The sequence below is a fragment of the Dermacentor variabilis genome, chromosome 9, assembly GCF_050947875.1.
Source record: "Dermacentor variabilis isolate Ectoservices chromosome 9, ASM5094787v1, whole genome shotgun sequence".
Taxonomy (NCBI): Eukaryota; Metazoa; Arthropoda; class Arachnida; order Ixodida; family Ixodidae; genus Dermacentor; species Dermacentor variabilis.
The window spans coordinates 44318789-44336161 of record NC_134576.1 but is presented as its reverse complement, the minus strand read 5'-3'; the positions used below and the strand labels follow the sequence as shown (position 1 = coordinate 44336161).

General features: G+C 48.3%; 1 protein-coding gene across 1 annotated transcript in view; it reads left to right on the top strand.

Annotated features, from left to right (window-relative positions):
- Positions 1-17373, top strand: part of LOC142558323 (putative sodium-dependent multivitamin transporter) — a 129644-nt gene that overhangs the window by 47839 nt on the left and 64432 nt on the right. Inside the window, exon 4 of the mRNA XM_075670470.1 lies at positions 13792-13843. Coding sequence (XP_075526585.1) covers positions 13792-13843 — 52 coding nt within the window. The remainder of the gene's footprint in view (positions 1-13791; positions 13844-17373) is intronic.

The window sequence follows — 17373 nt, the reverse complement described above, 5'->3', positions numbered from 1 at the left end:
GTGTTTAACGGTCTTACACCTTGTGAACCCAACTAAAGAGAATATTGTCTGCGTCAGCAGGCGTTTGGTGTGTTGCGACACCACGTACCCGAGCACACGAGGGTTGGACCCTCCCGCGTGTAGCCGTGCGCGGCTTAGCCGTGTCCGGGGAAAAGGGGATCCTGGGGGTTGAGCCAATGCCGGGTGATTGGACCTTTACGGCCCCTCGGCGGCGGCAACACACCCCTTTGGCCTCGGCTTCACGTGGGCGGCACCCCCGGACTGACCCACCCGGGGGAAATCGGCAGTCGCCTCTTCCTGTCTCTTCCTCTCCAATCTTCGTCTTTATCTCTTACTTTTTGACCTTTCCTGTCTTCTCCTCTCTTCCATTTACTTCATTCTCCTCGGCGCCAAGGGTTAACCTTGTGTGGGATAGCCAACCTTGGTTATAACAAATTTGGTTATAGTTGTGTCGTACAGCTGGCGCATGCAGGCCGTCTTTTCACGGTCCTGCAGCGTCCCCTTGTTGGGGTCCATGGTGGGTGGCTGGCGGCGCTGCCGAATTTTCACACATATCTATGGCAAGTTCTTTTCCAACACTTCCTGATCGCCTTCACAAACGAGGGCGCACCGAAGAAGTTTTCAAGTTTTTTGGCGGAAATAATGACAATTTTCCAAGATTTCATGTTGTACATTCGGAGAAAAAGAAAAGGCAGCGAGAATGATCTCACCTTTTCTTGTTGCAAAGACACTTAGTGAAGCTATTGGCCCAGGTTATAAAGTCTCTAAGTTGGCAAGTGGCGACCTGCTCTTAGAACTGCGTGATAAGACACAGTACGAGAAACTCTCTAATCTAGTATCCTTTGGGAATCTTCCAGTGACGGTCACACCGCACCGCACAATGAACACCACCCGCGGAGTCGTTTCCGATGCCGATCTCATGGAACTGACTGAAGCCGAACTACTGGAGGGCTGGAGCGATCAGGATGTGACCAATGTCAAGAGAATAAAGATCAGGCGCGATGGCAAGGACATTGAGACAAAGCGCTTAATTCTAACTTTTGCATCAAGTATGCTACCTGAGACCATTGAGGCTGGCTACATAAAGATCCGAGTCAGACCGTACATCCCCAATCCTCTCCGATGCTTTAAGTGTCAAAGATTTGGCCACAGTTCACAAAACTGCCGAGGCCGCCAGACTTGCGCAAAATGTAGTGCCCAAGAACACCCATCTGACAATTGCGAGAATGCTCCACACTGCGTGAACTGTGATGGGGAACACGCCGAATACCCGCGGTCCTGTCCATCATGGAAAAAAGAAAAAGAAATAGTCACAATCAAAGTTAAGGAAAATATATCGTTCAAAGAGGCACGCAGGCGGGTAGCATACCTGCCAAAGAAAAGCTTTGCCGAAGTGGCGCGTCAGGGGGCAGCGTCACAACGGCCTCCGGCGGCTGTTCGACCCACACGCAGTGAGTCGGCAGTTATGCCATCTGCCCCCACGGTGGTTGCAGCTAGCGCTGCTCCGCCAACCGAGCAGAAGGGACCATCGACCACGAAGGTGGGCGCAGCCGAGGCTGCCCCAACCTCCCCGGCCCCTTCCAGCGCTGGCAACAGCCGGCGCAGCCAAATCCCTCAGGGAGCCCCATCGACCTCCGGGCTGGTGGGCGCAGGGGTCTTGCCCTCCAAGGCGGGACTCCCTCTGAAAACTTCTCGCTCGCAAGAGCACGTGTCCGGAGCCTCACTAGAGGCAATGGACACAGCACCTATCCTCAAGGCGCACCAAGCGCCTAAGGAGCGGCGAGGCTCCCCCGAACGCTCCAGAAAGGGCAAAACTCCCGTTACAGGGCCTCGAAAGGGCTCTGTAATTTAATCTCCGTAATTTTCATAATCACTACTTATGTTTCTGTACACACAGCACCTATTGACCTCCAATATGCATACACAAATAATTCAATGGAACATCAGAGGTCTTCTTAGGAACCTTGATAATGTGCAAGAGCTTATCCAAAAACACAATCCAACAGTGCTGTGTCTACAGGAAACACACCTAAAACCATAACATACAAACTTTCTCCGACCGTATGTCAAGTTTCGCAAAGATCGCGATGATGCTGTCGTACCATCAGGCGGTGTTGCCATTTTGATTCATAAAAGTATTTCCTGTCAGCTTTTACAGCTACAAACGCCCCTTGAAGCAGTGGCGGTTCGAGCTGTTCTTCTAAATAAACTCGTCACCATTTGCTCGCTTTACGTACCCCCACACTACAAATTAAACAAACATGAATTTCAGTCATTTATAGACGAATTGCCAGAACCTTATGTTGTTCTTGGCGATTTCAATGCGCACAGCTCCCTGTGGGGCGACACTCGTACAGACGCGCGAGGTCGTCTTGTTTAACAGTTCCTTTTTTCTTCAGGTGCGTGCTTGCTGAATAAGAGGGAACCCACGCATTACTCCCTAGCAAACAAAACCTTTTCTTCACTAGATCTTAGCATAGTTTCCCCGTCCATACTGCTCGAACTTGAATGGGAAGTTACGAACAATCCTTACGGGAGCGATCACTTCCCTGTACTGATAAGAACATCTAAAGAAAACGGATTACCTCCACAAGCTCCTAGGTGGAAGATAGACACAGCCGACTGGGAGAAATTTCGAACTCTCACTAACATCTCATGGGCCCACATGTCTTCTTTAGAAAATTGATGCTGCTGGGGAGTATCTTACATCATTCATAATAGATGCCGCATCAAAATGCATATCCGAAGTGAGTGGTCTGGCATGCAAACGACGTGTACCGTGGTGGAATAGCGAATGTTGGATCGCCCGTAAGAATCAGAAGAAGGCGTGGGGGTTGCTACGCGCTTCTCCCACTGCAGATAATCTTATGAACTTTAAAAAAGTAAAGTCCAAAGGCAGGCGAATCCGCCGACAAGCCAAAAGAGAAAGTTGGCACAGGTTTTTATCGAGTAATAATTCGTTCAGAGATGAGGCCAAAGCCTGGAACAGGGTTAATAGGATTAGAGGGCGGCAAATATATCCACTCCCTCTGGTAAACACACAGGGTGATACACTGCAAGGCCAGGCAGACTCACTTGGGGAGTATTTTGAGAGCGTGTCAAGTTCAACAAATTATTCACAATCCTTTCTCAAATACAAACAAATAGAAGAATGCAAGCCACTCATCAGAAAATCTCGCCAGAATGAACCGTACAACTGTCCTTTTAGTGCTGCCGAGTTGAGAGCTGCTTTGAGCGCATGCAAGAGCTCTGCGCCGGGATCTGATAGAATCATGTATGAAATGCTCAAAAACTTACACAATGACAGGCAAGTTACACTACTCACACCTTTCAACACCATCTGGGATGCAGGGTACCTTCCAACCGCATGGAAGGAAGCCATTGTGGTCCCTGTTTTGAAACAAGGCAAAGACCCTTCCTCAGTGGCAAGCTACCGCCCGATAGCACTCACAAGTTGCATTTTAAGGTGATTGAAAAAATGATAAATCGGCGACTCATTCATTTCCTTGAACAGAGCAAAATGCTTGATCCATATCAGTGCGGATTCCGAGAAGGGCGCTCCACAACTGACCATCTCGTACGTGTAGAAGCAAATATCCGGGACGCATTTGTACACAAGCAGTTTTTCTTATCCATATTCCTCGACATGGAGAAGGCCTATGACACAACGTGGCGCTATGGCATCTTGAGAGACTTGTCAGAAATGGGCATTCATGGCAATAAGCTAAACATAATAAAAAGCTACTTGTCCAATCGTACATTCCGGGTAAAAGTCGGCAATGTACAGTCACGTCCTTTCATACAAGAAACTGGTGCACCCATGGGAGGCGTGCTTAGCTGCACGCTCTTTATCGTGAAGATGAACACGCTTCGTGCTTCATTACTGCCGGCCATTTTCTATTCTGTCTATGTGGACGACATTCAAATAGCTTTTAAGTCCTGTAACCTCGCAGTGTGCGAGAGACAGGTACAGCATAGCTTCAACAAAGTATCAAAATGGGCAGAGAAAAATGAATTTAAAATCAATCCTAACAAAAGTTCTGTTGTTCTTTTTACACGAAAGAGAGGCCTGATCCCGGATCCTTGCTTAGAACTGTGTGGACACCAAATACCTGTAAACAAAGAGCACAAATTCCTAGGTATTATACTTGACGATAGACTTACTTTCATTCCACACATTAAATATCTGAAAGAAAAATGTCTAAAAACAATGAACCTAATGAAAGTTCTATCTAAGACTACGTGGGGTAGTGACAGAAAGTGTCTAATGAATATCTACAAGAGGCTAATTTGGTCACGATTGGATTATGGTGCCGTAGTGTACAACTCTGCCGCCCCGAGCGCGCTAAGGATGCTGGATCCCGTCCACCATCTGGACATCCGCTTAGCAACTGGCGCTTTCAGAACAAACCCGATTGAAAGCTTATATGCCGAATCGAATGAGTGGCCGCTCCACTTGCGGAGATCGTACATCAGCTTTACGTATTTCCTTAAAGTGCACTCTAATCCTGAACATCCATGTTTCAATACTGTCACTGATATGACGTGTGCTACAATTTTCCGAAACCGTCCGTCTATAAGACAGCCTTTCACGCTGAGTGTGAAGGAGCTTAGCGATGATATGCATGGCCCTCTCCTGGAGCACCGCTTAATGCGCCCAAACAAGCTATTACCTCCTTGGGACTGGCAGATCACAGAATGTGACGTATCTTTCTAAAAGTTTCAAAGCATGCTCCAGAGGTAGAAATTCGAATGCATTTCCTAGAACTTCAGTACAAGCACTCATGCACAGAGTTCTACACAGACGCTTCCAAGTCAGATGCCAGAGTATCCTATGCAGCCGTCGGTCCTGCTTTTTCGGAATCCGATGTACTACATCCAGAAACAAGTATCTTTACGGCAGAGGCCTACGCTGTATGGTTGGCTGTAAAGTATATAAAGAAATCAAAACTCCAAAACGCCGTTATATATACTGACTCCCTAAGTGTGGTGAAGGCCTTAATGTCACCCTACAAACATAAAAATCCTGTACTTACTGAGGTCTATTCCGACATGTGCAAAGCTTATCTATCTACCAGCAAATCATCATATGCTGGGTACCCGGCCACAGGGGAATCGAAGGTAACGTTTTGGCAGACCAGATGGCTACGTCAATTGCACTCCCTGCTGTTAATAATACTGCTTTGGTGCCTCTCACAGATCTGAAACCTTACATACGAAAGAAACTGCGAAACCACTGGCAACGCATGTGCGACGCGGAAATAAATAATAAACTGCACGTTATAAAGCCACAGTTAAGTTCTTGGCCCTCCCCAACAAAATCTCGGCGAACAGATGTCCTATTCTGTCGCCTCAGAATAGGACACACATTTGGCACCCCTAATTATCTGCTTACCGGAAGTGAACCCCCAATCTGTGGTAGATGCGGCGAGAGGCGCACCGTCCTCCACGTGCTCCTGGAGTGTCGGGAAGCCGAAACGGAGAGAAAGAAATATTTTCCGCTTGCTTACCAACATTACATCCTTCTACACCCGGCTATGTTTCTTGGTAAGGAACCGCTTTTTGACACCAAGGCAATCGTCAACTTTTTAAATGATGTTGTGCTACATGTAATAAGACCATTAAACTCGTAGCGCATCTTCTTTCCAGAGGATGCCGCTGTGATAAATATTTTATGTAGCACATGCCTCTAGGCCCTTGTGTCTCAAGGGCTCTAACGAGGCAGTGGTGCTCTAGTGAATTTTAGAATCTTATATATTTTCTATTTTGCATCATTCTTCTACGATGGATTTTAATGTTCATAGTATTCGTCATTAGTCATCGCCATAATTTTATAGCACGCAGATTTTACGCACTTTACAGCGACTATTTTTAGGCCACTTTACAGCCAAGTCACATCTTTCATAATACATCGTTAACACTTCCACTTGTCATGGCGCTCTTTGGCCAAACCTGGCCCTTGCGCCATAATACACTACACATCATCAAAAAAAAGGAACATTACACGGTAATAGCGATGTCATCCCAAGTAAACACCGTCAGGAAAGGAATAAATTCTGGTTTATGGCAATCGAGGAGTTTTTCAACTTCTCCAAAATGTTCCTCTCAATGAATCCGTATGATCTACTTTGAAAACTACTTTGTGATGGTACTACTTGTGTACCCTTGGCCTTCACTGACATTGCTTTGAAGGTCAAACCACAAATTTTCACATTGTCGAGTTGCAATGCATCCGCTAAATCAATAGCAGTGTTCGAAAACTCATTGGCTTCGGGTAATGATATATCATCATCATTATCATCATCATCGTCATCAGTCTGGTTACGCCTACTGCAGGACAAAGGCCTCTCCCATACTTCTCCAACTACCCTGGTCATATAATAATATGGCCATGTTGTCCCTGCAAACGTCTCACTGTCATCCGTACACCTAACTTTCTGGCGCCCCTTGCTACGCTTCCCTTCCCTTGGAGTCCAGTCCGTAACCCTTAATGACCATCGGTTACCTTCACTCCTCAATTCATGTCCTGCACATGCCCACTTCTTTTTCTTGATTTCAGCTAAGATGTCATTAACTCGCCTTTGTTCCCTCACCCAATCTGCTCTTTTCTTATCCCTTAACGTTGCACCCATCATTCTTCCTTGCATAGCTCGTTCCGTCGTCCTCAATTTGAGTAGAACCCTTTTCGTAAGCCTCCAGGTTTTTGACCCGTATGTGAGTACTGGTAAGATACAGCTGTTATACACTTATCTCTTTAGTTTTTCAGCAGATTAATTTTTAGACCCACTCTTCTGCTTTGCCCCTACAGGTCAGTGGCCATGAATTGCAATAGGTCCCCTGAGCTACTAAGCAAGGCAATATCATCAGCGAATCGGAACTTACTAAGGTATTCTCCATTAACTCTTAATTAGGCATTCCTGGCAACGAGGTCGCCAACCACGTGGCTGGAGATCTGACCCACCGAGCCGACGCCGAGGAATCTGAACCCGAGTGCATGCACCCTTTAATCTCGTACCAAGACACCACGCAACACTAACCTGCAGAACATATGCACCCCCACACAAGTCACTACCTAGAGAGCAGGAGGGATTCCTGCGAGCTCTACAGGTTAATACATTCCCCACCCAACCAGAAATCACCTCATAGCCCCTAGACAATTCTCTCCGCAATGCCGCTTCTGCGCAGAGCCCGGGTCCCTTAGGCTCATAGTATGGGGTTGCAGAGTGGCGCCAATAAATCCTCCGAACCCTTACCCCACTAATGAACTTTGCGAGACAGCCTTGGCCAGCTCCGACCTCGAGGATCAGCAACGGCTGATTGCGAGGGCCCAGGACGCGGCCCGAGCTTAAGGCATTTAGGAATGAGGATGCCTCTCCAAAGCTGCGTTCACCCAATAAAATGTTTATTCTCTCTCTCTCTCCCTCCATTAACTCTTACCTCCAATTCTTCCCAATCCAGGTCTCTGAATGCCCCCTGCAATTACGCTGTGGATAAGCATGGGAGATATCGTTCCCTGCGTGACGCCTTTCTTTATGGGAATTTTGTTGCTTTCTTTATGGTGGACTACAGTGGCTGTGTAGCAGTTATAAATATCTTCATAGAAGCTTTCGACTTGCTGGTCATCATGACAGGATGTAGAGGCGAAGACCTGCCACTATCTCGTTAATGCTTTAGAGTTCCTGTATGTTACTAGCTATATCCGACTCCTAGTTCTCGTCTCTCCGCTAAGTCCCGGTAGCACAGGACGTGCCCACTTTTTAGCACCGTATATGCATCTTTTGTCCTCTTAACTTCACTGAGGCTTATTATATCCCAGTTACTGTCCTCTAATTACTCCAATAGCACTGCTAGACTCTCCTCTCTATATAGCGTTCTAGCGTAAAACGTTGCCATGTTCAGATTCCAATAGTGGCCTGTCCGGAACCAGGGATTCTTAGCATCCTTTGCTGCGTCGCAGGTCTGACCGCCGCCGTGGTCAGTTGCTTCGCAGCTGCTGGAGACTGAGGGCCTGGGTTTGATTGTTGTATTCGTATAGGAGGTTGCGGCCAAGTACTGCACCAGGGTGGCCAATCCTGCTCTGGTGAGCGAGTGCGTTACCGGTTCTGGTCACCGGGATCAGGCCGCAATTCGGGCTTTTTTTGTGCAAGTTTTTCAACACGCGTATTTTTTTAGTCCGGTGCAAAATTGCGCGGCACTGGGATTTGAACCATGGTCCTCTTGCACGCGAGGCGGATGCTCTACGTCTACGCCACCGCTGCACCTGTTATATATATATATATATTTCTGTTGTCACGAGGAGCACGAGTAACAGTGGGCAGAAAGAGCGAATGACAAGAAAAGAAAAAAGACGGAGGGTGGAGAAAAAAGTTGAGGTTCGGAGGCCTACCTTTCGACGGGTCCCAAAACACCAACGCTTTACCTTGATCTGCTTTCCCGATATATTTAAACGTTCGCGTGTGATAGTTGGTGGAGTTGGGAGGGGTATTCCCGCTACCGACAACGGAGCCATCAGTAAATGACATTCGTAGAAGCCGCCGCCTTGCCGGACTTTTGCCCTCGTCAACCATCATGCTTCGAGGCGAAGATGTTCCCAGTAGTTCATCGGCAAGACCAACCCCGATTCAGCACTTCCGAGAGCCAGGTACGTTTTCAATAAAGGTAGGGGAAGATGTTGACGAGTGGCTGACACATTATAAGCGGGTAAACCAGCACAATCACTGGAACGCTGCCTGCCGACTGAGGAACGTTGTGTTCTTTTTGACCGACACTGACATGGTTTGGTACCACAACCATGCGGACGCACTATCTACCGGGGCCTGTTTCGTTGAGATCAGGAAGTGTTTTGGCGATTCGGATTCTAAGAAGAAACGACCGGAATTACCATTAGCTGATAGGACTCACGTCCCCGCAGAGACATGCACCACATTCATCAAGGAACTTCTAAAACTGTGCAAGACCGTGAACCCTTGAATGTCAGAAGAAGATCAGGTGGGACGCCTTTTAAAGGGAATTTCGGAAGACCTGTATAACTTCCTGATTGGAAGAGGCAGCTTGCAAACCGTGTCAGACGTCTATGGCACTGCCGTACCTTCGAAACACTGAAGACTCCTCAAATTACACTGAAATTTGGGCGGCTAACCAACGTGACAACTGTGGTCAGTGTGGACACGAGTTCTGCAACAGACTTATCGTTCATCATTCATCAGATTGTCTGCCAGGAGCTCTTTCGACACGAAGAACGGGCACGCCGTGGGGCGCCACATTACAGCTCTTGCGCTTTCCGAGACGCCGTCTGTGCGACCCCCTCGACTCCTTGGCAGCACTCGATAAACACGTCGGACTTTGGCAGATATAGAGATGGCACGCAATATGGCCTGTGCGAAGAATTCTATAACGATTAGTTTTACCGATGCCTTGGTAAGCGCCCATGCTACGTTCGTTGTCGACGACCAGCCACTGCCTATGAGTTACAAGACGAGAATATTCGGTACCCTCCACGCACGGCCACGGCAGAAAATTGTCATCAGCATTCCGAACTTCGCACGATGCCAGTGTGCGACAGCTGTGGCACACCAGGTGACATAGGCAGATACTGTAACCAACGCCGACCATCGGGCTATGGGTAATCGATGTGTGGTACAGTGGTCGCAGCTTGGAGACACAGCAGCCAGGGAACTCCGCTCCAGGAGGCCACTTCCGAAAAGGCAGGCCACATAATTCCAGCGTAGGAAGCTACTTTGGAGAAGGAAGAAGGAGCAACCGTTCGCCTCCTTCCGATCGCACTCCGTCACCACCAGCAGCCTTCAGAGCATACCGATCACCAACTCCACGGCGCCGCTTCACGTCACCCCCGCCGGAAAACTAGTCAGCGTGGCCCATAGAGGTGAGGTCGCATTGCTGCCGACTGATACAACTCAAACTACTTTTATGCTGAAGAATAGAGTTCATGTGCTTATTGACGGTGTCTCCACCATGGCTTTGTTCGACACGGGCGCAACTGTTACCGTCATGAGTCTGCTGTTTAAAAACCTCTTTAGACGCAACGTTATGATCCATTGGGACCAGAGCACTAATTTTTACGGAGTGAGCGGTGACTCATTATACCCGGTTGGTGTTTGCAATTTGAACGTGTCCTTGAGCAGCCGAGTTTTTAACACTGTGTATAATCTTCTGCTTCGTACCACTCACGACGACATTTTAGGGATAGACTTCTTGCAGTTGTGTGGTGCCGACATAGACTGCCGAACGCACGAACTCAGTGTAGGCAAGAGTGTTACATCCGTGATCTTGGAAGACTCGCACAGCCAAGAAAGTGTGCTTTGTGTTTCTGAGGATAGAGTTGTACCCGCTTTATCTGCGATTCATGTTTCTGTTCTCTGTTCAACTTGCAAATCTGTTGATATTGCAGTGGGTCCTGTACATGTGAATTGCCTACAGAAAAATGTGTTGGTTCCACATTGCATAGTGTCGGTGCTGAATGAATGCACAGGGTTGTGGGTGATGAATTGATCTACTGAAGCGTTGGTGCTGCCTCAAGGCTTAAAGTGTTCCACATTTCAAGTAGACTCGCCGATACCCATGGAAGTGCTTACAGAACTTTCGGCCGCAGGAGGAGCCGGTAACATTTGCTCTGTGGACTCAAACATCTTTTGCATGGTCGTTAAATCACTCCGTGACCATAGAAAATGGGATGATGCGGGAGAGGGGAATTCAAGACGATCAGCAAAACGAGAACAAGCTGAAAGCAGGAACCAACGTTTCGACAAGTGTACTTGTCTTCCTCAAGGACTGTCTTCTTCAATCCTTCTTGAAGGCCTTGTCTTCAGTCACCATAAGCGCGAGGCGTTGGTGGTCTTTCTTGCGAAACATTCCTCAGTATTTGAATTCGCGCAGAACGACTATCCGCCATCGATCCCTGCGCCTAGAACTCGTAACCGCATCACCACAGGGTCTGCCCAACCGACTCGACAATAACCCTATCGTTTGTCGCCCGCAGAGCGGAAGATAATTAGCGATAAAGTCAAAGAAATGCTAAGCAAAGCAGTCATCCAAGAATCACCTAGCTATTGGGCAGCACCAGTTATATTAGTAAAAAAAAGACGGTACATAGCGATTCTGCGTTGATTACCGACGCCTAAACGCCATCACTAAAAACACGTGTACCTGCTTCCTCGAATCGGCGACGCAATCGATTCCACACTGCGGATAAGTGGGGAACGTAGAAAATATTTTACCACGAAAATGTCGAGGTGTGACCAGTGACCAGTTGAGGACGTCCCAGACGCAATTCCGCCGATGCAGAAGGCCATCCCACATTTCGAACTAAGAATCTTAGCAGCGCAAAGCTCAAGAAGGTGGAGGAAGAGCCGGATGGCTTGAAAGGAAGCGGATAATAGTGCTAATCAAGCCATGCTTTCGTTGCTCCGGAGCCCTATCGGAGGTTTCTGGGAACGAAAGTACTTCGTCGAAGGCAGGCAGGCAGGCAACAGTGCCGGTGGACGCGGGTGACCGAGAAAACGTGTCGGCATCGGTGTGGTGGTGGCGAGACCTGAAGACAATGCGTACGTCGAAATCTTTCAACCGCAAAGCCCAGCGAGCTAATCGGCCTGAGGCATTCAGCGTGGACAACCAACAAAGAGCACAGTGGTCTTTAATTACGTCGAAGGGGCAGCCAAGGAAAAGGGCTTGAAATTTGCCAAGTGCCAAGATTATGGCCATATTCCATCTCCGCTACGGCATAATTCATCTCTGCTTTGGTGAGTGTGCGGCTTGCGTATGCAGCGGCGTACTCATCAAATGCAGATTTACGCTGTGCGATCACAGCGCCGAATCAAACGCCGCTGGCGTCAATGAGTAATTCAGTTGGAGCTGTAGAATAGAAATGACGCAGTATTGACAAAAAGGTTAGTAGACGACGCAACTCTTGAAAGGCGTCGTCACAAGCGGGCGACCGACAAGCCATAATTGTGGAAATCTCCCCGTAGGAGCTCAATCAAGGGAGCGGTGATGGATGTAAAGTTTCAAATGAAGTGGTGAAATTAAGGACACAAACCGAGGTCTGCCAAGTTCTTTTGCGGAAGAAGGTTTGGGAAAATCACGAACTGCACGGAACTTGGCGTCGTCAGGAGGAATACGGTCATTAAATATTACATGGCCAAGGATGGAGAGCTCACTTGAGCCAAAGTGACATTTCTTCAGGTTCAGCTGAATGCCAGTGTAAGGTATGCACTGTAGCACTTCCTCTATCCTACAGAGATGTGTGGGAAAATCGAACGAAAAAATAAAGCCATCATCGAAGCAGCTGACGGTAGTTTTCAACTTGACAACATGCACCACCTTGTCCATCGTTCGTTCATATGTTGCGGGAGTGTTACAAAGCGCGATAAGCGTAATACGAAATTCATATAGGCTATCTGGTATTACAAAGGCCATTATAGGTTGGTATTCTGCTAACATGGCGATTTGCCAATAGCGACTGCGTAAGTCGATAGAAGAGAATAACTGCGTGTCTTCGAGGAAGTCAAGGGCATCCTCAATTCTCGGTAGAGGGTAAACATCTTTACGAGTTATTTTCTTAAGGCGACGGTACTCAACATGAAATCGAATAGATCCACCCTTCTTCCTAATAAAATGAACTGCGGATACAAAGGGGCTATTCGAAGGCTGAATCACACCGCGCTTGAGCATTCCAACTACTTTGTCGTCGACAACACGGTGCTTAGTCGCGGATACATGATATGGTCTTTGTCGCAGTGGCCCATTTTTGCCCGCGTAGAGTTGTCGTGCAGCCCAAGGGAACATGCTGCCCGTCAGAAGAAGAACGGAACTTGTCGAGAAGGCTTAAAAAGTTGGACGCGTTGGGAAACAGTCAACATTTCGGCGATGGTGCTATTTAGTACATAGGGAGAAGTCGTCGCTTGGACGCGGTGACTTGGACCGTTGGACACGGCCAACGCATACCACGCGAAGGAAAGTGAGGGCACATTACAACTGGCTGGAGACGAGGAGTCTGCTGATGGCGGCATCAACTTAACAAAGAGCGAAATACAATGGGGAAACATTTGCGCCGCGAGAAAATGGTAGATGGAGTAAAAAGTATGCTTGCATTGGCAACAATGTTGCATGGAACTGTGTCAAGGGCAGATGAGTGCGGTGGAATTGCAATGCCCTCGGCAACAAATACTTTATCTTCAGCTTCACGAATGTCAAGCAGAGCGTAGCAAAGCGCTTTAAGTTCCACTTCAGCTCGAGAACCATGGATGACGATCTTCTTAGCGGGAAAAAAGTCCCAGTCCTAAATGAGTAAATGGGAACAAGAATTCATCACCAAGAATTTGATGGTGTAGAGGAGGCCGTTAATCACGACACGAGCACTACACGCAGCCACAGGCGTGATGTAGTCGGCGCTGCCAGTACGAAGTCATACACTTGAAAGTGGCGTCGTTTCCACTCTAAGCTATATTTTTACTCTTAGCTATATATAATTTAAGGATAGAGCTCGATATTCCGCAACGCGCTCTTCAATCGTGCAGCAGCTAAAGAACAGCAACAGGTGTACGTGCTTGTGTAGATACACACATGCGACAAAGCGCGAGAAACTTGATTTCCCGGAACACTACGACAGACTTCTGAGAGACCTTGAATCAGCATATGCGCCGAGTTGTTTTTCTTGAGAAAACATATTCTTCTGTGTTGTGACCTCTTATCGCAGCGTATAAATACGCAAAGCGCGATATCTTTACCAAGGCAGCTTAACTTAGAAGTGCTCAATTTTTTTACTTCTTTTTTCAGCAAATATTGGGCGCAGTCAGCATCTACAGCGCGGCAGTTGGAATGTCAACAAGTAAGTTTTTTGCTAGTATAGAAGTGCGACATATTTTACGTTACACCGGCCTGTTGTGGATGCTTGAAGGGAGGGTAGTAGTGTCAATATGGTTAAAGTGAGTTATTAATAGTGAGGCGCCAGTATTTTGAGACCCAGAGCTGCCGTGACATCAGACCGGGCATTACCAAGCCGCCAGCAACAGAGGGCTCGCTTGATGGCTCGTTTTTCATCGCTTTGCGATTCTCGATACACATCGGCTGCCCAAAACCTCAAGCAGGTGCCGTAGTGAAATCGGTCATTTATCTCTGCGTGTGCCCTATAGCTTGGTTCTATGTAGCCATTATCGTGAGGATGCGATAAGCTCATTAAGCACTGACACTTTCAAATAGCATGCCTTAAAGCAAAGTTGCCTAGATGCACGCATGGTACTTCGGGTAGCAGATGTGCGCTTTGATCGCGGTAGAAGGCAGGAGCTCCGGCTAGCATAATGACGGGGGTTAGCGTTGTCGCAGTTTCCTATAAACAGGGAGCTGGGGCGCTGGTTTCTATGAGAGGTATAAAGCATGACGGTTCCGCCGGCGTGGGAATGATAGTTATTGCATAATTATACTGCCTGAGCCTCGCCCTTCTAGCTTGAAATGCTTTTCCAATTTTCGAATTGAGATTTCTCGCAAAATATTGCTTGTGTCGTGCTACGATGTTTTGTGCATATGCTCATAGTCTTATTTTTTCTTTGTTCTGTGTTCTGAAATGTAAGATTCCTTTGAATTTTAGGCCAATTGCGACAGATGAAGCTGTGCACGCGAACCCTCAAGAGCGCCTGAAATAACATGCACGACCATCAGACAAATCTATGGCATCTGAACTATCGGAAGGCCAGATTTCCTTTTAGTAAATTTGGTAGGATGCTTTATTAGCGCCATTATATTGTTGATTCGTGCTTCATCGCCTAGTGTAATGTTTGAGCTGATGTTTAGTGCTGGCTAGAATTAAAATGGACCATAACTTACACTAAAGCTTTACAGAATGGTTTATAATAAAATATAAAATAACTTTCCCCGCGACAACTGCGCCGGAAGCGCTTTACTTTGCGGTTACTATTAGTCACTTGATGTTGCAGGCAAACGTTTGAAGATGGGGCTATCTTTCTATATGCGATTTGGAAAGGACGGAACATATTACAGTAAAGCCTGATTTCATTTAGTCCAATATATACACGCAAAATAGCGATCCCAAAAGCGTTCGCAATCAGAAGCCGCCACCTGATATTTTAATACACTGAAAAAAATAAATCAAGCCCCCTCGCCGAGACGACTACCTGTTGGCGAATTTCGCCTTCAATAAAATAAATAGGTAAATAATTAATAACTATTAAAACGTAAATAAATATCTACATACATAGACAATAACACCTTTAAGTAAACTTGTCCCCGAGGTTTATAAATCTTAGCATAACCAATGCACACTTAATGTGTCAATGTAAGAGGATAAACTGCTTATAGTGTGGTGGTAGTCAGGAAGGCAATCGATATGTCGGAGAGCCAGTGCATTTTGTTCCCTCTGATGCAAAATATTGCGAATTGCTGTTTCTCAAAAAATATTGCAAATTCGTGGGTGTTATGCCACACAGCTACAATCAGATTAGCAAGTGTGCCGAAGAGTGTGTGGTGGGTGGCTACAGATTAGTTATCGCTGCCTGAGGTTCCGCACCGTACTCAAAACTCTTGGAACAGGAGCGTTCTAGCACTCCTCCCCCATCTGAATGCGGTCGCTAAAATTCCGAATGGCAGCCGCCACTTCATGCTCACCAGTGCAACGAGCCGCTACGTTATTTAGGCGCGTAATGGTGGCTGCCATGTGATATACGCGACTGCTCGCTTCAAAACACTTCGCCAGTGTTCCGACTATCGTACAACAAGACAGCAATAATAATTTTCTGAGAGCGTAAGCGACACTCCATGTCGATACAGAAACAGCAAGATAGACAAACGGGATTGTTATCATAGAACAACAATGAAACTATATTGCGCAGCGTTACAACGGTTCCAAGCAGTACCAAGGCCCTGTGCGCCCAGGCTCTTCGGGTCCGCAAGGCTATCTCAGAGCTCCTTGCCCGTGGACAGGGCTGCACCACAAGGTGGGCCCTGCAGCTATTTGAAGCTGCAGTCACTTCACGGCTACTGTATGCCCTCCCTCTTGTGGCGCTGCCCCCACCCCGCCTGCGGAAACTGGAGCTACATCATCGGTTAGCAATACGGCTCTGTCTTGGCGTTCCCCGAACCTCACAAGTGGCCGCCACTTTGGCTGAGGCAGGTTCCTTGCCCCTGTCTATACTCTTCCTACAACAGGGGTTACGACACATTGATCGCCTACACCATGCCGCAGATGGTCAAGCACTCCTGACCCACCTACGCTCCCGGCCAGCATCACACATGGGATGGCTGTGTGGCCGCTACAAGGAGGTCATAGGGGACACGCCTGCAAACGCTGTACAGCCTCGCCCACCACACCGACCACCAATCCCTATCTCTACGGAGCTGCCAGGTGTCTCGAAGAACCGTTCCCCAACATGCGCCCTACAGCAGACGGCAGCCTCTCTCCTTCAAGAGAGACTTGAGGACCACCTTCACATCTTCGTCGATGGATCCGTGATACCGGAGACTGGCTCATCCATAGCAGACTGCGTTGCACCGGCCCTACGAAAGAGCGAGCTGTGCCGTCTCCCGGGGCACGCAAGTTCTTCGGCAGCAGAGTTAGCAGGACTCCACCTTGCTGTGGACCTACTTGCAGAGGAGCTACCAGCGACCCCGGCAGCCATCTTCTGCGACTCCAAGGCGGCGATGTTCTGCCTGCAGAACCCTGACAGGGCTAGCCTTGGGGTAGCGCTACTCTCCTCAATACTGACGGCCCTTCAGGACGCAGGATGCTCAGTATCTTTGCATTGGCTACCGGCACACGTGGGGATCCCGGGCAATGAAGAGGCGGACACTCTGGCAAAAAGTGCCCACCACTCAAGCGTCCCCCTCAGCCCTGCTGTAACGGCCGCAGACTTCTTGAGGCACAGGCTGCGCCGGCACATCATCGCCTGCCACCCGGACAAACGGGTATCCCTGGGCCGGCCTCCAGGGCCTCTTCCACAGCACGGCCTTCCACGAAGGGATGCCTCGTTGCTGCTCCGACTGCGAGTTGGCTGCTACTGGACGGCAGCCCGCCGGCACCGCCTTGGGAAAGCCACCTCGCTAGCCTGTGCCTCCTGTGGTGAACCAGAAACTCTGGAACACCTCCTGCTGGCCTGCGCTGCTCACCTGCAGCACCGCGGTCGACTTCTGCAAGAGTACCACCGCCTGGGGCTCCCATGTTCACGAGAGGAAGATATCCTCTTCCCCTGTCGTAATCAGCTACCAGCCTTCCTAAGTGTCGTCGAGTACCTCGACTCGTCGGGGCTCTCGGCGAGACTATAGGACATTTCTACAAAGACGGATGGCCTAACGGCCATCCCGCCACCTCGGGCTTCCTGATCGGCCACTACTTCGCTTCCATCTCTACGA